This window comes from Hyperoodon ampullatus (assembly GCF_949752795.1).
Source record: "Hyperoodon ampullatus genome assembly, chromosome: 6".
NCBI lineage: Eukaryota > Metazoa > Chordata > Mammalia > Artiodactyla > Ziphiidae > Hyperoodon > Hyperoodon ampullatus.
Window position 1 is genome coordinate 79,209,116 of NC_136919.1, and position 18,295 is coordinate 79,227,410.

General features: G+C 38.4%; 1 protein-coding gene across 6 annotated transcripts in view; it reads right to left on the reverse strand.

The window, feature by feature from the left end:
- The window catches only part of TRPM3 (transient receptor potential cation channel subfamily M member 3), a gene marked incomplete at both ends in the record, with an annotated part of 817,853 nt that extends 803,891 nt beyond the window's left edge, over nucleotides 1-13,962 (reverse strand). For all 6 annotated transcript variants that reach the window (XM_079706368.1, XM_079706367.1, XM_079706364.1 and 3 more), the window contains one exon: nucleotides 13,780-13,962. In XM_079706368.1, the coding sequence (XP_079562494.1) occupies nucleotides 13,780-13,962 (183 nt within the window). The remainder of the gene's footprint in view (nucleotides 1-13,779) is intronic.
- Between the last annotated feature and the right edge of the window lie 4,333 nt (nucleotides 13,963-18,295).

Genomic DNA, 18,295 nt, shown 5'->3' on the forward strand with positions numbered 1-18,295 from the left:
TGAGCATTTTCACTATGTTCTCTCATTTACTCCACATACAAGTACTGAGTTTCCACAACATGCCAGGCACTGTGCAAAATGTGGGGCTACACTGGTAAATAAAACACAAACCTCATCCTAAAGGAGATCCTAAACCAAAGGACTAAATTATACTCTAGGTACACTTAAGGTTATATTTGACAATCAGACATTTTCCCCAGGAAGAAGAAATAATGCCCAGCTATCCAAAGGTTTTACAATGTGTAGGATTCACAAACTATGCAGTAATACAATATCCTGTGAATTACCTCACTGCCCAGATCAATGCAGGACCGTGATGTTATCATACCAGCTTAGTCGTCTATCTCCATCAGTGGACCCAAAGGCACCAGGTATACAAGGTACAGTATAGTCACACATTATTTTTCCCTCCCCTCCCCTAAGGGTACTTAATGGGTAATGAGACAAAAGTAGGACTTAGCCATTATTTATCACTGGTTCCTTCTGCATTCATTTATCAAAGTCTATTCACCTGGAGTATGTGATTTTCATAACATGAATTAAGCTCTTGTTTTAGTTACTGTTACCACTGCATTCTATAGTTACAGCCGATAACGTGATGCACCTTTTAAACAATGAGCTCTTTTTGTAGCTGTAATCCAAATCATTCCCACTTTGTCCTAGGCTCTAGTAATTTGAATCATTATTGTTTATCTTTTAAAGAAAACTAATTTCATTTAGTGCTAGGGTATCTAATACTTTTAAATACTTAAAAACCCATATTCCCACAAAATGGCTGCCAACAACTCAGAAAAAAGGAAAGCAATTTTAAACTTTATCTTTTTGTTAAAAATGTGTCTTTACATGGGGGGTCAACTTTGTGGTATAAAGTCCAAACAAATGGAAATAGATCTTATTCTGAAACTGGGACCCACACTGGACAATGGGCTGGTGACAAATGTCTGTCAGGTCCAATTCTGCTACTTCCCCTCAATAATTCCTGAAGGTTTTATTTTATGACAGACTTTATAAAGTCAAGAAAAAGGGAATAAAACAGAGTTTGCTCACCAATATTACCTTAAACCTAATCACAAATATAAGTTGTAATAATTAATAGTAACAATAATACATAGCTATAACCACAGGAAAACCCTTAGTTAGGAATGATAGAAGGAAATGTCTTTATCTTGAGTCAAGGTCCAGATCTTTTGTCTTCATCTTGGTCCTTTTGCCTTTTATAGTGATCATATAACAATATATAAATGTATCAAATTAACATGTTGTATACCTTAAATGTACCCAAGGTTATAGTCAAATATATTTCAATTAAAAAAGAAATAGGAACATTTTTAAAAAGAGAGACTCAATTTCTCACCCTATCTGACCTTAGCATTTTGAAGACTCCATCTATTGCTATGTCCTCACTTGGTGCTAATTATTCATCCTTCTTTCTTTTCTATTAACAGTGATTTATAATAATTATCTATTGTTACAATGATTATTGAATAAAGGAGACAAGCACTTATATGAATAATCAGATGTACTCAAATAACGGGAAAAAACATTAAGAGCCCTATTTAAAAAGTAGTTGTAATTCAAAATTTCAAGTTAAGGGTTATTTTCATTCATTAAAAAAATCAATAAAATATTTACAAACTAGTAAAAATTGCTTTTTGAAACATCTACATAGAAAAAATTTTGCCATTTTCAGCAACCTGGATGGACTTGGAGGGTATTATGCTAACTGAAATGTCAGACATAAAGATAAATACTGTATGATATTGCTTATATGTGGAATCTAAAAAATACAACAAACTAGTAAATATAACTAACATAAAAGAAGCAGACTCACAGATCTAGAGAACAAACTAGTGGTTATGGGGGGGAGGCTGGGGGGGCGGAATACAGGGGTAGGGGAGTGGGAGGTACAAACTACCGGGTATTAGACAGGCTCAAGAATGTATTGTACAACATGGGGAATATAGCCAATATTCTGTAATAACTGTGAGTGGAAAGTAACTTTTAAAAATTGTATAAAAGTTTAGGGCTTTGCTGGTGGTGCAGTGATTGGGAGTCCGCCTGCCGATGCAGGGGACACGGGTTCGTGCCCCAGTCCGGGAAGGTCCCACATGCCACGGAGTGGCTGGGCCCGTGAGCCATGGCCGCTGGGCCTGCGCGTCCGGAGCCTGTGCTCCGCAACGGGAGAGGCCACAGCAGTGAGAGGCCCGCGTACCGCAGGAAAAAAAAAACTGTATAAGAGTTTAAAAAAAATTTTTTAAGAAAATACTAATTAAAGATATCCCCAAAATCATTTTACCTGTACAGCTTCAAGTCTGTGGATCAAAAACTGAAAGTTCCACCATGGGTCCAATCAACTGATTTTCTCAACCATTTGACAAGTCTTACCAAGCTTTTTAGCAGACTAATAATATAATTAAGGCAATTTTAATATACTTATGAGTAATAGTCATAATATATCATTTATGTATAATTGCTAACTCTATACCTAATATGTTACAGTAAATATATCATGTTATATGCCAAATTATAGTTTCATCCCTCCCACCAATCACAAGTAAGTCTTCCAGAAGTCTTTTTCACATTTCTTTCTCCTGTAGCATTTGAGGCTTTATCTTGTACAGAGTGGGTGCTCATTAAAATGTATGTCAAAACAAAACATTCGTATCCCCAAATCTACTGAATATCCACTGGTAGGAAAGGTAATTTCCACTTCTACAGTTTTCACTGTGAATTCAACATTAAGAAAACAAAAGAGTTTTCAGTTATGCAGGATGAATAAGGTCTGGAAATCTAATGTGCAGCATGGTGACTATAGTTAACAATACTGTATTATGTACTTGAAATTTGCTAAGAGAGTAGATCTTAAATGTTCACACCACAAAAACAGAAAGGTAACTATGTGAAGTGACGGATATGTTAACTAGCTTGATTGTGGTCATCATTTCACAATGTATACTATATCAAAATATCATGTTACATACTTTAAATATATATAATGTTTGTCAAAAGAGAGGATCAGAGAAAGCACTGTGATGATAGAAGCAGGGGTCAATGACAGACAACTTTGCTGCCTTTGATGTGAAAGAGAAAGGAGCCAGGAGCCAAGGAATGTTGGTATCTGCTAGAAGCTGGAAAGGGCAAGGAAATGGATTCTCCCCTTGTGACTACAGAGAGGAACACAGCCCTGTCAATACCTTGATTTTGGTCTACAGAAACCCATATCAGACTTCCAAACTACAGAACTGTAAGATAATATAAATTCATGTCGCTTTAAGCCACTAAGTTTGTAGTAATTTTTGTTGTTGTTTGTTTGTTTTGTTTTTTTTGAGATACGCGGGCCTCTCACTATTGTGGCCTCTCCCGTTGCGGAGCACATGCTCCGGATGCGCAGGCTCAGTGGCCATGGCTCACGGGCCCAGCCGCTCTGTGGCAATGTGGGATCCTCCTGGACCGGGGCACAAACCCGTGTCCCCTGCATCGGCAGGCCGACTTTCAACCACTGCGCCACCAGGGAAGCCCTGTAGTAATTTTTTATGGCAGCAGCAGAAACCTAACACAATGCCCAGGGTTTTTTTAAATACTGAGAGCAAAAGCCTTAATACAGAAATAGTCTGACAATATGCTTTTACATATTCCATTTCTTAATGACAGTTTAATTGGCCTCCATAATAAAGGGCCAAATATTTTCTGATGGTTAATCGAACACAGTGACCCAATTAAAATCTAAGGCTTGACAGTAAACTAAGAGATCAATGCCACTACATAGCTCCTGTTATTATTATTAGCTCAGCTTTTTAAAAACTGTCTCTCCCAAATATTTAGCTTGACTTTATGGTATGAATTATAACTCAAAGTAAACAAATCATTGATGCAGTGGTTCCTATTTATAAAATTTCAGCTAATAAATGAAAAAGGAAAGATAGAATTGTATATTATCATTTTGCAATGCCCTAATAAAGCAATGGATCTTAGTCAGGGATCAACAAACTCCAGCTAAGGGCCAGATCCAGTCTGTGGCCTGTTTTTTTCTTAGCCTGTGAGCTAAGAATGATTTTTTACATTCTTAAATGGTTAAAAAAATTAAAAGAAGAATAATATTTCATGACATGTAAAAAATTATATGAAATTCAAATTTCAGTGTTTATTTATAAAGTTGCATGGGAACTCAGCCATGTCCACTTATTTATATAATGTCTATGGCTCCTTTGGGGCTATAATAGCAGGGTTGAGTAGTTCTAAGAGACCTTATGGTGCACAAAACCTAAAATGTTCACTATTTGGATTTTACATAAAATGTCTGCCAACACCTGCTCTAGACAATGATCATCAATGGTAGCTAATACCTTAAATGAGAGGCAACCAGAATATCTATGCAGTATCCTCGCCAAAAAAATCAAAACCGATCAAGGCTCCTGATCAAACTACCAGTTCATAGGAAATACAACGGACAGAGGAACATGTAAGATTAACACCATTGGGATGTATTCTGCAAAATATATAATGTAGGAAACTCTACAGGACAAATAAATTTCTTTGAAAAATAATTTTCAACAGAAAAATAGGAGACCTGGACAGGAAACTTATAGACTGAAAACCACAAATAACTGTAATGTGTAAATTACAGCTGTATTCTGATTCAAACAAACCGTGAGTAGAAAACAGAATTATGAGATCATTAAGGAACTGTGATCCCAATTTAATATATGTGGGGCTTCCCTGGTGGCGCAGTGGTTGAGAGTCCGCCTGCCGATGCAGGGGACACGGGTTCGTGCCCCGATCCCGGAGGATCCCACATGCCGCGGAGCGGCTGGGCCCGCGAGCCATGGCCGCGGAGCCTGTGTGTGTCCGGAGCCTGTGCTCCGCAACGGGAGAGGCCACAGCAGTGAGAGGCCCACGTACAGAAAAAAAAAAAAAAAAAAAAAAAAAAAAAAAAAAAAATATATATGTGGGTATAAGGAAATTATTAATTTGTTTAAACTTCATAATGGTATTGCAGTTTTGTTTTGATAAGGGGTCCTTATTTTTCAGATATTTTTTAGAAGAAGTAATATGGTATCTGGAATTTGCAAATAATCTAGTGAAGAGGGAAAAAACAGGAAATAGGGGTATACAAATGAAATACGATTTCTCATGTTTTGATAATTGTTGAAGCTGGATTATGGGTAAATGTGGTTATTACACTATTTTGTCTAGTGTTGTATATGTTTGGATTTTCCTTAATAAAGGTATTTTAAAAAGCATTCTTTCCCCAAAATCTTGAGGTTCATGAAGATAACAATTTTATAATCATAAATTTATTTCAAAACATAAAGAACCCAATAGTAAAAATACCAAAAGCAAAGAGTATCCTGTATTTCAATATGGTACAGATTTCACATTTTATTTCTAAAAATGTTAATAAATTTACCTTCAGTAAAAACATAGAATAATGGACATTTCAAGGACCAGAATCAACTGTGGAAAACAATCATCTTGGAGAAGACAAGCTGACTTTATTTTCCGAAGCACTTTCAAAACCAGAAGCCCAATACAAATGATCATTAGCCTTATATTACCTCTTGTCTGTAACCAACATTTTAATTTCAAAAGAATTAAAGATTATAAACACTTCCCCATCAAACAAAGGCAACTTCTTATATTTGTTGTAAGACCTCTGATTAATACCAAGAGTTAGGTAACATCCATTTAACAAGTGGCTCTCGCAGACACTGAAATAGCTACACACATCAATACACTTAACATTCACAATTCATCCTGGAGACAGGTATTCTCATCCTCATTTTACGATAAAGGACTGAGACACAGAAAGATAAAGCTGCAAAACCAGTTAATGACCTGAGCCAGACTGGAAATCAAGTCTGTCTGATCTGAATGTCAATCCAGGATTAAAGAAGGCCAGCACCATTCCCCTTCAACTCCTTGCAACTTTTGGATCTGTTCAGAGATCAGGAGCTGGACAACCTTGACCTTTCTCTAGGGAAGAAGCCCTGGTCCTTATATCTTCCAAAGAGCAAGGTCAGTTCCTGAGTTTATATCCTGTTTTTGCAAGTTAAGGACCAAAGAGACAAGTACAAAGATTTTCACTGAATATAGTTTGTAATAGCCGAAAAAAATAAAGAAATAAACTAAAATTTTGCCAGTAGAGAAATGACTAAATTACCTGTGGTACAAACATACTGATATAATATGCAACATCTACTTCTAACTCCTTGATATACCTCAAAAAATACAATGTTGAATGAAAAAAAGCAAATTGCAAAAGAATATATACTATACATTCACGTAAAAAATTTTAAACATACAGAACCATACTATTTACACGTAGTTATGAATAAATAAATATGTAGTAGAGATTTTTTTAAATAAACCTATATGAGAAGAATGAACCTCAAGTACAGAATAATTCTTACCTTTGGGAAAGGAATCAAGGGAATGGTAAGCGGATATTTTAGCTGTGTCTGTAGCAGTTTACTCTTAAAAAGATATAAAGGATATATGGCAAATTGTTAACCTTGGTTTAATGTGTATTATGAGTACGTGAGTTCTTTTCATAGTATTTTCTATTTTTGCCTATTTGGGCCAATTTAAATTTTAAATAAAAATAAATACAACAGGGCTTCCCTGGTGGCGCAGTGGTTGAGAGTCCGCCTGCCGATGCAGGGGACACGGGTTCGTGCCCCGGTCCGGGAAGATCCCACATGCCGCGGAGCAGCTGGGCCCATGAGCCATGGCCACTGGGCCTGTACGTCCGGAGCCTGTGTTCCGCAACGGGAGAGTCCACGGCAGTGAGAGGCCCGTGTACCGCAAAAAAAATAAAAATAAAAAATACAATAATTACTTTTTCTTTATTAGGAAAAAAAAAAGAACACAAGTGAATCTTAAACAGTGGGAAAGGAAGAAGGAATCCTCCTGATAGAACTGGGGAGAAAACTGAGAGAGGCCAGGGTTCCAATCTAGATTTGCTTGCTTCCAAAGCCACCATACTGTTCTCTAAAATCAATTCAGATTGTCCATAGAACTTTCCAAGTAGAGATGAACTGCATTCAAATTGAGCCTGTTGGAAACACTTACCCAAAAGAGTTGTCCCTCCTAGTCTCACCATTATAAAGTTCATTCCCAAGGAAGTCCTAGAAAAATCAACGCTTGTGGAGGACAAAACCTACTGATTATCACTGTGAATGTGTTCCATTTTGTGTGACTATTTTGTGGTTGAAGTTCTGGTATTCTACAGAGGCATTTTAAATAAATATACAATCCCATGACATTGTATGCAGGGATTGGCAGCTTGCCATGTCAACTCAACTAAAATAATCATCCTCAGGAAAACTGAAGTACTGATTCCCACCTTGTTGAGATCTGAGGAATTTCCCACATCACTTGAGGTATATGGTGAGATCAAAGAATTCAGGTACTTAGAGAGGTCAAAGATACAAAGTAGCATTTCAGCAATCTATTAATTATTAACAAACAATAGTTTCCCAGAAATACATATATTTGCATGATAATTTTGAATTATTCACTAACACTATAGACTAAATATGTACTAAGTAAAACCTGCAAAATAATCAACAATCGGGTCCAATTTCCACCAGGCAAGTCCCTAAGACAAAGAGGGTAGAGCCAGGATTGAACATGAAGGAAAACAGATCTTTAACCCTCCCATTAAACAAATCCCAACTCCTCCGAATGTATAAACTAGTTTCATCGCTTTTCTCTCTTCCTACTTGTTTAAACCCTCCTTCTCTAATAGGTTCTTCACCCAGCAAATAGAAAGCTCAAATTTCTCCCATCTTGAAAAAAAAAGAAAAATTCCCTATATTTCTTTTTTCCTTCATAGCTAAGAACCTAAAATCTACCTCACATTAATCAACAAGCACCATTTTACAATTAATTGGTCACTTTATTCATTGAACAAATATTTGAGTGCTTACTATACACCAGGCACTATTCAAGGCATCTGGATAAATCAGTGAACAAAACAAAGATCCCCACTTTTGCTTACAGTCTAGCTGAAGTCAGGCAATAGATAATAAATTCTGTGATGCCTGGCACATACTGAGTACTACCTATGTGTTTTGCCTTGTTGCTGTCATCGCTGTTACTTCTCTGTCTCATCTGCTGTGCAGTCAGGCATCGACCCTCATGAGTCTGTTAAAATGACTGAGAAAGGAATTATTGCCCTCTTTCCAAACTGCCAAAGCCAAGCAACTCTTTTTCTTCCTCATCTTTTGAGAATCAGGCACCAAGTCTAGGATGCTTCTTATCTAAATTTTCCATCACCATCCATTAAGAGGCACTGACTACTTTAATCTTTGCTCTACTGTATTCTGACCATGAAGCTAGTCTATGTATAACCCTGTCTTGTTGCTTTGCATATCTCTGTCTTGTGTTAAACCATTAGTTCTATTGAGGAAGTTATTCAGTACCTACCATGGTGCCTAACACTTCCTAAGTACTCAATGAATGTTAGAGGAATAAAAGTTTCTTTAAACATTGTTCTCTATAATCCTTTCATATTTGCTCTACCAGCCCCCCATTTGGCTTTGCAAATGAAAGAAACAAAAAGTAAAGCCAATGCACAGACCAGCACAGCTGGTCAGAACAAATGAATATGTTTTGCTACTATTTATAAATGATTTTTAATGATTCAATTCTTTTTCAAGATCTCAATAAATAATGGCAGAAGAAACTGCTGTAATATATTTGGGAATAACTGAAAACATGTTTAAAACCATCCCCATACAAGGATATTTTTCCTCCTCAAAACTTAAAATATTTGAATTACTCACCTGACACCTAATACCATGGCCCTCAAATTAAAGATGAAACTAAATTAAATTAAATTTTTAATTCACTGTGATTGATGAGAAAAAGCTTGTTAGTTATATTAATTACTAGATAAAGAATTCAGAAATGCTTAAACAAAATAGACGATTATCAGAAAATGGCTTTTTTCCCCATCAAAAAATCACAACAAGAAAATACAGCCATATTCCTAAGTGATACAACATTGTCCCTTTTTTTATTTTTTCAACACAGGGAGTAAAAGGCAGTAGACAAAAATCAACCTGTCAAGAAATGGTTTATTCAGTAATGGACTAGCACTACAGGGGATTTGTTCTGCTTTCACCAGCAAGCCCTTTGTGTAACAAAAACAAACTATTAGGGGTTTAATGATACTGCAATAGCATATTAGACACTGAAAAAGGAAATGAGGATTCTTTTCACCAAGTTGCTGTTGTTTCTACGGCCACCATGGGATCTACCATTCACACAATCCTCAAATGGGCAATCGGTTGGGAAATGAGTTTTTCTGACTTTAGCCCTGCCTTTGACTCAGCTTTCTCTCATTTATTTTAAGATCTTGAAGAACCCAGCTTTTGGCAGGAACAACTGGAAGTCACTTGCTCCAAAAGAGACAAGTCAGCCTCGGAAACGGAACCAGGTTTGTTCATGGAATCCCCCCTGCGCACACAGCATCTCAAACAGCTGTGGGAGGAGTGAATGTGGTACCAGCTGAACGGGTCTCATCTACTTCGCAGGACTGCTGTTTCATAGACTCAATGCTGCTTCTATACACTCTTAGCTGCCCTCTTGTCTGCACAAGGTGTGATGTTCTGTGGTGGGCACCTGCTGATGAGGGTAATTATAGCATTAGTGGAAGCAAGCATGACATCTAAGATTGAAAAACAACTCCATCATTTGTCTCCCTCAGAACTGCTTCTTTTTCTTTTGCAAGAGGTTACTCAGAGATTAAATTAATTCTGTATCTATTTGAAAACAAGCCTTTAAATAGTTGTATAAATGGACTAGAGGAGGAAATCGCCTTTCAAAATTAAAAGTACTATTTATTATATGCGCAGGTGAACATTTGATATTGTAACACCAGACAGCACTTGCTGACTCAGCTTTCAATAGATTTCCATATATTTCTGTGTGGGTGGAATTAAAACAAATAATAGGAATAACAAGAACAATACTTCAAGGAGAAATATGAAATCCAGATCTTATAGAATGGAGGCAAAGAAGTTTTAAATTACTTTTATGCTTATTAACCAATTCAACAGAGACATTACATAAAACATTAATATCCAGGAACTTCATTTCATATCCAAAATTCAAATATATAACTTTCATATTAATTTAACTGTAAAGTTGATATAAAATTCCTTTACACTTACTAAAAAAAAAACCCCAGGGCTTCCCTGGTGGCGTAGTTGTTGAGAATATGCCTGCTAATGCAGGGGACACGGGTTTGAGCCCTGGTCTGGGAGGATCCCACATGCTGCAGAGCAACTAGGCCCGTGAGCCACAACTACTGAGCCTGCGCATCTGGAACCTGTGCTCTGCAATGGGAGAGGCCGCGATAGTGAGAGGCCCGCGCACCGCGATGAAGAGTGGACCCCGCTTGCCACAACTAGAGAAAGCCCTTGCACAGAAACGAAGACCCAACACAGCAAAAATTAATTAATTAATTAATAAACCCCTACCCCCAACATCTTAAAAAAAAAACAGTATTTTTAGATTTAAAAAAATAATCCATGATGCACTTTCAGAGAGGAACAAATTCCAAGGAATGAATATGATTAAATCATACTTCACTCTATCAGAATTTTATGATTTGGGGTATATTTTGAGTATTGTAGATTACTGGATTAAAGCTTTCATTGTCAACCATGAAGTTTAAAAATAAGTGGAGAGGAGAGTGTTTCTTGAATTAGAAAAATGAAAAAAAAATTTTCAAATCAGCAAGGATTGATTTGTCAGACACACCCAGAACTGTGGCCCAGAAATTGAAAATATGCCCTTTAAATGCCACTGTTAGGACTCAGAACAATTGCCTGTTCCTCCAGCTACTGCACAGGGTAGTGCTGCTTCTGCAGAATAGAAGCAGACCTCAGAGAGCTGGGGCAAGGGTGGCACACACTGTCCTAATGTGGGCCTGCCGTACTCCGTAAAGACTATCAGAAGACCATTTTCTGAGCACCAAAGGGATTGCCAGGAATGTGACTTTTTGATTTCTAATAGCAGCATTAAAATCATGGGACCAGCCCAGCCTCTAAGATATTTCTAAGAAAACCCCAACATATTTAGTGATAGGTAGGAAATCTAATTGCCAAGGTTGATTCAAACACACCTCCTCTATACTTCACACACAAAATCATCATGACTCAAATCACAGAAGAAAAGTACTTCTGGATAACCAAGAATATGGCAGACCTCTCTTTGCTGAAGAAAATCTCCCCCATTATCCATGATGTATGTCTGCTTTGTTGTTAGTGAAAATGAAAAATAATGCAATCATTCCCATTGGGGACAGAGTCATAGGCTGTATCATTGCCTGGGAATAACTTTAACTGGAAGTGATTTCAAGACTCTAACTAAAGCAGAGAAGAGAGTAACAAAGGCCACGTTATTAAAACAACTATATAATCATTTTACATTCTCAAAAGAAAGAAGACAGAAAGATGTTAGAAAGCTTCTATGTTTTATTAACTAATTTTTCCACATTTATCTATTTTGTCTTCAAAGAAAAGAGTAAAATCCTTATACGATTTTTATCAGGATGGATGCCACAATATTTCTGAGTACAACACAAAATGAATAAGATCCAAAGCCACATCACAGAATATCTTATTTATTCATAAGAATAAATAAAAAGCAGTATTAATCAAATTAACTGCTTTAATCTCTTCCTAATATCTATAATTTAAGCTATTTTTTACATGAAATACAGTGAAAGTTGAAAATAGCACCAGCTCACTTTAAGAGGGAGTAAAACATCTTACCTTAAAGATTAAAAACTTTTATAAGCATATCTGTTGCAAACATTATTATTGCTTCCCTCCTGTTTGCATAAATAAGTTGGATGTCTTACTTACAAATGAAGTAGAAAGTCTTTGTTATGAATTAATGGAATCAAGCCTTGGTTAAAAACCATCAGTCCAGCTCCAACACTTACAAAACCTCATTATATTTGTTTTAAAAATTCTGATAATTAAAATCACGGCTAGGAGCACTTATTAGATTTTTTTAGAACAAAATCAATATCAAACTTGCCATGCAATGTGAGAATAAGCACAGGCTTTTGCCATAACTGGTTTTTAGCTGAATTACTAATGTTGCAATTAACAAGTACTACAGAGAAATATAGCACCATCATCACCCTTAGTAAACAGGAGACATGGTTACTTTTCCAGATGTCTTCTGGTTGTCATGGTATCTATTATGTCCTCTTTCTCTCACATTTTTATTCTAGCTAACAGACCTGCAAGCTATTTAATCTAACTTACAGTTTTATGAAGATTTTATATGTTCCTGATATAGACTCTGAATGTACCTGTTGAACAAAATCAAAGAAGTTACTTAAACTGATACTTAGACTTTATATTAAAAAGGGGATAAAATTAATCTTAGTTCACATAATTGATAGAAACCAAAATCAATTTTATATCTTCTACATAATTTATTTCAGAAAAAACCTATTTTCAGAATATTTTCCTTTTTAAAATATTTTCAAGTCTACATTTCTAGAAAAATAATATTTAAATGGCTGAAATAAAATTAATTGCATTTTAAGTGTTCTATATCCATATTTTTATAAAAAATCTACCCATTCAACACACTAAATATTAAAATATTTCAAATAACTATCTAATAACATTTTCTGCTAGTAGTTTTTGTGAACAAGCAAACAAAATAAACACAAATACCAAAAAATGGTATGCATTTATATTTTACTCTTTTGAAGGAATATTTTAGACATCCTGCTTTTTAGGGATTAATTTTTGTCCTGCAATGATGACCTTTCAAAAACAGAACAGGGTAACATTATTCGTGCTATACAATGTTTATGTACCATCCTTTTAAAACAAAATGAATTCAATTTCTCTTCACTATACAATCTCTGCTGTCAACTCCTCTGGATGTAAAACATAAATACACACACGCTGATGTTCTCAGTGATGTCTTGGAAGTTAAAGTGGTGTACCCTTCTTCCCTAGGAGCAACAGGAGGGCTCTGCACTCTCTTCTAGAACAGAGTTCTCTCCCTCTAGGCTGAAGGAAAACATAATATTTAAATACTAAAAATGCAAATGCAGCTAAAGTTTTTATCAACTGTACTTCTCTACACACATACGATGCCTATATTAATTTCGCTTGAGTGCTTTTACTGCACTAATTAGACACTGAAAAGGAGCTGGCACATGGGAAAACTGTTTTCTGAACGCTGTATATGTTAACAGTCGGATTATAAACACCTGGGATATTCTTGCTATCTTCTGCGTGTAAATGACTCTGCAAACAACTAAACGCACCTATTAACATAGTGGGGGTGCGAGATGGAAAAGAGCAAGTGTTAAGAGTAAAAATATGGCATGCCCTTCCTATTCCGCCCTCATTCAGCGGATGGCTAGTACCTTTGAACACGCTGCACAGGCAGACCCTCAGGACATATGCGAGTCACAACAACACACTCGACAACATCTCCCACGCCCCGTTAATTGCAAAACTCTAATGATCTGACAGTGAGCCCTCGCCTCTCAAACATGTTTTCCATTTTTTGCAGAGACACCAGAGATGTCAGGAGACCCTCCCCTAGCTGAGGAAAGGAAAGTCGTTCCTTCTTGCCCCTCCTCACAGCCCCCAACACTTTCATTAGAAGCGGCTCCACAAGTTCCTGGCTTGAGCCTCTAAGGAGGCAAGTTCAGCACCATGGAAAGGGCTCGAGTCGCGCGCAGAGGGGAAAGACACCAGGGGCTCTCCCCCAGCCACTCACCGGCGTCTGCTGCGACGGGAGTCCCGAGCGCTTGGTGGATCCCTGCTTGGAACTTAACCTTTTCCACGACTCGGCAAACCTGCCCCGGCTGGCGCTCCGGCTGCGCCTGCGGCTCTCCGCGCTGTCCTCGCGGTCCGAGCAGCCCCGCTCCATTTCGGCCGCGTCTCTCCACTTCTTCCCCATGCTAAGTTCGCCTCGCTCGGCCGGGCAACACCCCGGCGCCGAGCGCTCTCGCTCGCTCCTCAAGCCGCCGGGTCGCACTCCCGCCTGCGCGTAGCTCACTGTTGGCGCCGCCTTTTTGCCACCGCCGGCTCCGGCCACAGCCCTGCTGCACTCCGTTACCGCCGCCGCTGCCACCAGGCTGCGCTTGAGCCAGCGATTGGCCAAACTAGGGGCTGGGGCTGCGAGCGCCACCTGCGCCCGAGACAGCTTCCTTTTGCGCCCCCCCAAACTGCTCTCCACCCGCGGCCGCCGCCTTCCCTGGGGGGAGGTGGGGCACGGCCCACACCTGGGGCTACTGATGCGCCGCTGGGTAGCTACCTCCAGTCCCCCAGGCCTGGAGATCAACCTCACCCCACCACGAGCTGCAGGTGCAAGCCTGGGTTACCCACACTAGGTGGGTGGAGACTCCAGTTGGCTTGGAGAAAGACTGGAAACGTATAACTTTGTTCTTCCTTTTCTCTTTCTTCCCCTTCTCCCCTGTGCAGCAACAACTGTCTCCCAAGTATCCCTGGGGAAAGTAAAGCTTCGTCTCCTTGTCAGACGCCACGCTAATTCCTTCTCACGCTTGGTCAGACTAACCCACTTGTTCTCAAACTTGACTGCACACTGGAGTTTACCTAAGGAAAAAAATTTTTTTAATGCTGATATTCCTCAGACTCTAATTTAATTGGCCTGGCTGTAGCCTGGGAATCAGGATAGTTAAAAGCTCCCTGGGTGATTCTTGCTGTTCTAACCGCAATTAAGAGCCTTCAAGGACCTGCGCTATAGGGACAGGGCAGAGGAGGATCCTTGGAAGGGATAAAGGGTTGATACTTCTTAAATCAACACACTTCTCTCTCCGAGGTAGGAATGGGTATTCAGTTTACCCTTTCACTCCTGGGGCAAGGGTGGTACAGCCGTTAAGCAGTGAGAATGATATTTGAGCTTCTGTTTGTTGTACATTCTTTGACACCTCCACCTCCGCCTGTGTTCACGCGTCTGCCTTCTGCTCATCAGAAGGAAAGCCGGCAGTCTCTCATCAGTTTTGTGTTAGTTATTTTACCAGATTGAGCTGTCCTCGTATTCAGAAATGTCCTTGATCAGATGAGAGAAGGCCGTAGGGGGCATCATAAATTTACAAAAACTGATACAATGACCTTACTCATTACTAAAGGGAAGGAGACCTAAACTCGGTCCTAGTTGAAAAGGGCTGTCTGGTTACTTAACTGTTGCAATGGCAACAGATGTATTTTCATTGCTTTCTGAAATCGAGCATTCTCCCTCCTACTTGAGTAATTCCAGGTCTTCCCAGGAGGAAAAGGTGAAAAGGGAATAAGAGGGAAGGAGAGAGAGTGAGAAATGCTGTGGGAAAATTGGTGCTGTGGTGCCAGTTATGAAAAGCATAATTTGATTTGTCAGTGGTCAGTCTGATTAAGCAGAAGTTTTGGAATTGGCTAGTTCACAGGAATGGAATACAGAGCCCTAATATCCCACAGCTGTGCACCTGTATGTAGTGTTACATTAATATTAATCTTGTCATTTTAAGCAAAGGGACTCACAGAGCATACTTTCTACCTTTTTAAACAATCCTCTGTGTCCAGAAATCACACACCCATATTAAACAAAATGAGACTCTAAACAATGTTTGCAACACACAATGCCATTTAATGAGAAAACCACAGGCTCCATTCTGCGTTTTCACACTTCCTATCTAGGTTCATGGATTTGAAATTATTAGTGACATTTCATGGAAATATAATAATTCAGCCCAGATTCCTCCCCCTGACAAAAATAAATCAAAATGATTATGCATAGTTTACAAATTAGACAAGTATGAGAACTAAATACCAATTAGGGAGTAGAATAAAAGTCAATAAATTATGATAAAGTAAATATTTACCTTTTCCTTTAGTTGTCAATGAAGGAAAATATAAGTGAGAACTCCCTAGAAGATGAAAAGCCTGTGTGCCAACTTGGATGACTTGAAAGTTCATTCTTTAGGTGTAATAATAAAATCCCTGAAAAGGAGCTACGAGGGGCCTTCACAGATATATCAAGGCACATAAAATCCAAGAATGCTCACCTCACAGAGCCACAAGCCCCTGGCTCACCTGCATCTGCCTATTAAGGGGAAAATAACCCTGCTATCAATCAATGGTATCTGTCACGAACGATGGTACCAGCACATCCATGAGCACTCAGAGCAACTGATGAGTTTTTTAAACACACTTAGAAAAACTTAGTGATGAGTTTTGACTGCATATGTCATTTTTTTTAGCTGTTTGGTCTGAAAATGAGCTTTCAATTGCCCTTATCTTAGAGCAATATTTTTAAAGCCTTGTTTGAAGACCATCTCTGCATTTCTTTTTGCACTTGACAAGGACCAAAAATGTCTGGGAACTGTACAAGAGGCTAAATTAGACATGATTATAAGCAAGCAGAATATCGACCCCTTCCTCTTCTGATGTTCATTTGTCTTTTTTCAAGTTCCCTAATAGCCAGGAACTGGAAAACTAGGTTAAATGTCTATCATATTTCTCACAAACTTAGCAGAGCATAGCGGCATCAAAACTAAGAACACGGGCTTCCCTGGTGGCACAGTGGTTGGGAGTCCGCCTGCCGATGCAGGGCACACGGGTTTGTGCCCCAGTCCAGGAGGATCCCACATGCCGCGGAGCGGCTGGGCCCATGAGCCATGGCTGCTGAGCCTGCGCATCCGGAGCCTGTGCTCCGCAACGGGAGAGGCCACAGCAGTGAGAGGCCCGTGTATCCCCCAAAAAAACAAAAACAAAAACTAAGAACACGTTTAAAATCACCAGCATTGGAATTCTGGGAGCAGGCTTAGAAGCCATTTCCAGAGCAACTTAACTTTCCCGGAAGAGTCACCACAATTACAAAGGTGGATGTTAATACATTAAAAAGGTAAATGGGAAGTATGACATAAACCTTTTTATCCTCCATTGTTTCTTGGCATTAAAGAATGTGAATATAAATAAAGATTAAGGCAAAATCACTTATATTGTTAAATAATAGATTTTCTACATAAAATTTTAAAAGTTTTATGCATGAATCAATCAAAATATAATATTGTGAAGTGTTCTGGAAAGTGAACTTCAAGTAGGACTCAAAAAATTTTTTTCAAGAAAATATTAGATGCCAAAGGTCCTCTGTTAGCCCTAAGTACTCTATGAACACACATGGTCCTACTAGCCTGTTGAGTCTATTATGAGTCTATAATCAGAAGAAACTCTCTCCAAATCCCATTTGCTCTGGGTCACATGGCCATGCACTGTATTGCAGGAGAGTTAACAGTAAATATATTTTCCTTTGGTTATTTCTAGTACGTGTAAACCCACAGGCATGCCCTGGGACTAACTAGATCAAGCAAAGTGTGAGAAGGGAGAGTAAACATAGAGAAAGTGACGAAAACTACAAAGCCATGTTTGATCCACAATTTCTCCTCACAAAATAAGAGAATATGAACCATATTTCATCAATTTTAACACTCAATTTTTTACATTTTAACCTCTCTGAAATCGGGATGCTTTTTATAATAGATGGTATCTCAAATTCAGACTAATATGTTTTACTGAATCATAGAGATTTAGAGTGAGATAGACACTTAGAGGTCTGTCCTTAGAAACCCAACAAGCTATCATTCATCCTCTGCCTAAACATTCAGTCTGCAGCATTAGATATCTTCTTTCTCATAAGCAGGACATTTCTTTACTAAACAATTTTAAGCATTAGAAGCTCATCCTTATAAACTAAGCTGAAACCCATGCCTTCTACCCTTATTTCAAATTCTAGAGTCACCCTAATTTAACATATGTTCTTTTCCTCATGATAGTCATCAGGTCCTTGAAGATGGCCTTTACAAGCTTCCTAACTTTTATCTTCTCTTAAGCTAAACAATGTCTGGTTCCTTTTGTCACATCCTCACACACATGGAGGAGCAAAGTCAGAACTGGCATTCTAGCATACTAAGGAATTTGAAAATGGTGAGTGTGAAATGAATTTGGGGCCAACTGCTTTGTGAATTCACTAAAAGCTTAATCACTATGACTAGACTCACAGTGAAGTGGGATTAGTCAATACCCATGAAGCAGGAGATAGGATGTGTTTAGTTATGATTAGATTCCCTTCAGTAGATATGAGGGCTGATTCTCACACAAGCCAAACAAATGTGAGAGTTGACACAATTACTCCTGTAATTCGAGCAAAAAGATCTCCCAAAGCCCACGACTGTTAATGAAGAAAAGGAGCAGTAGGGTTATCCTGGTTATATAAGTTTGCCATCTATGTGGATGAAATT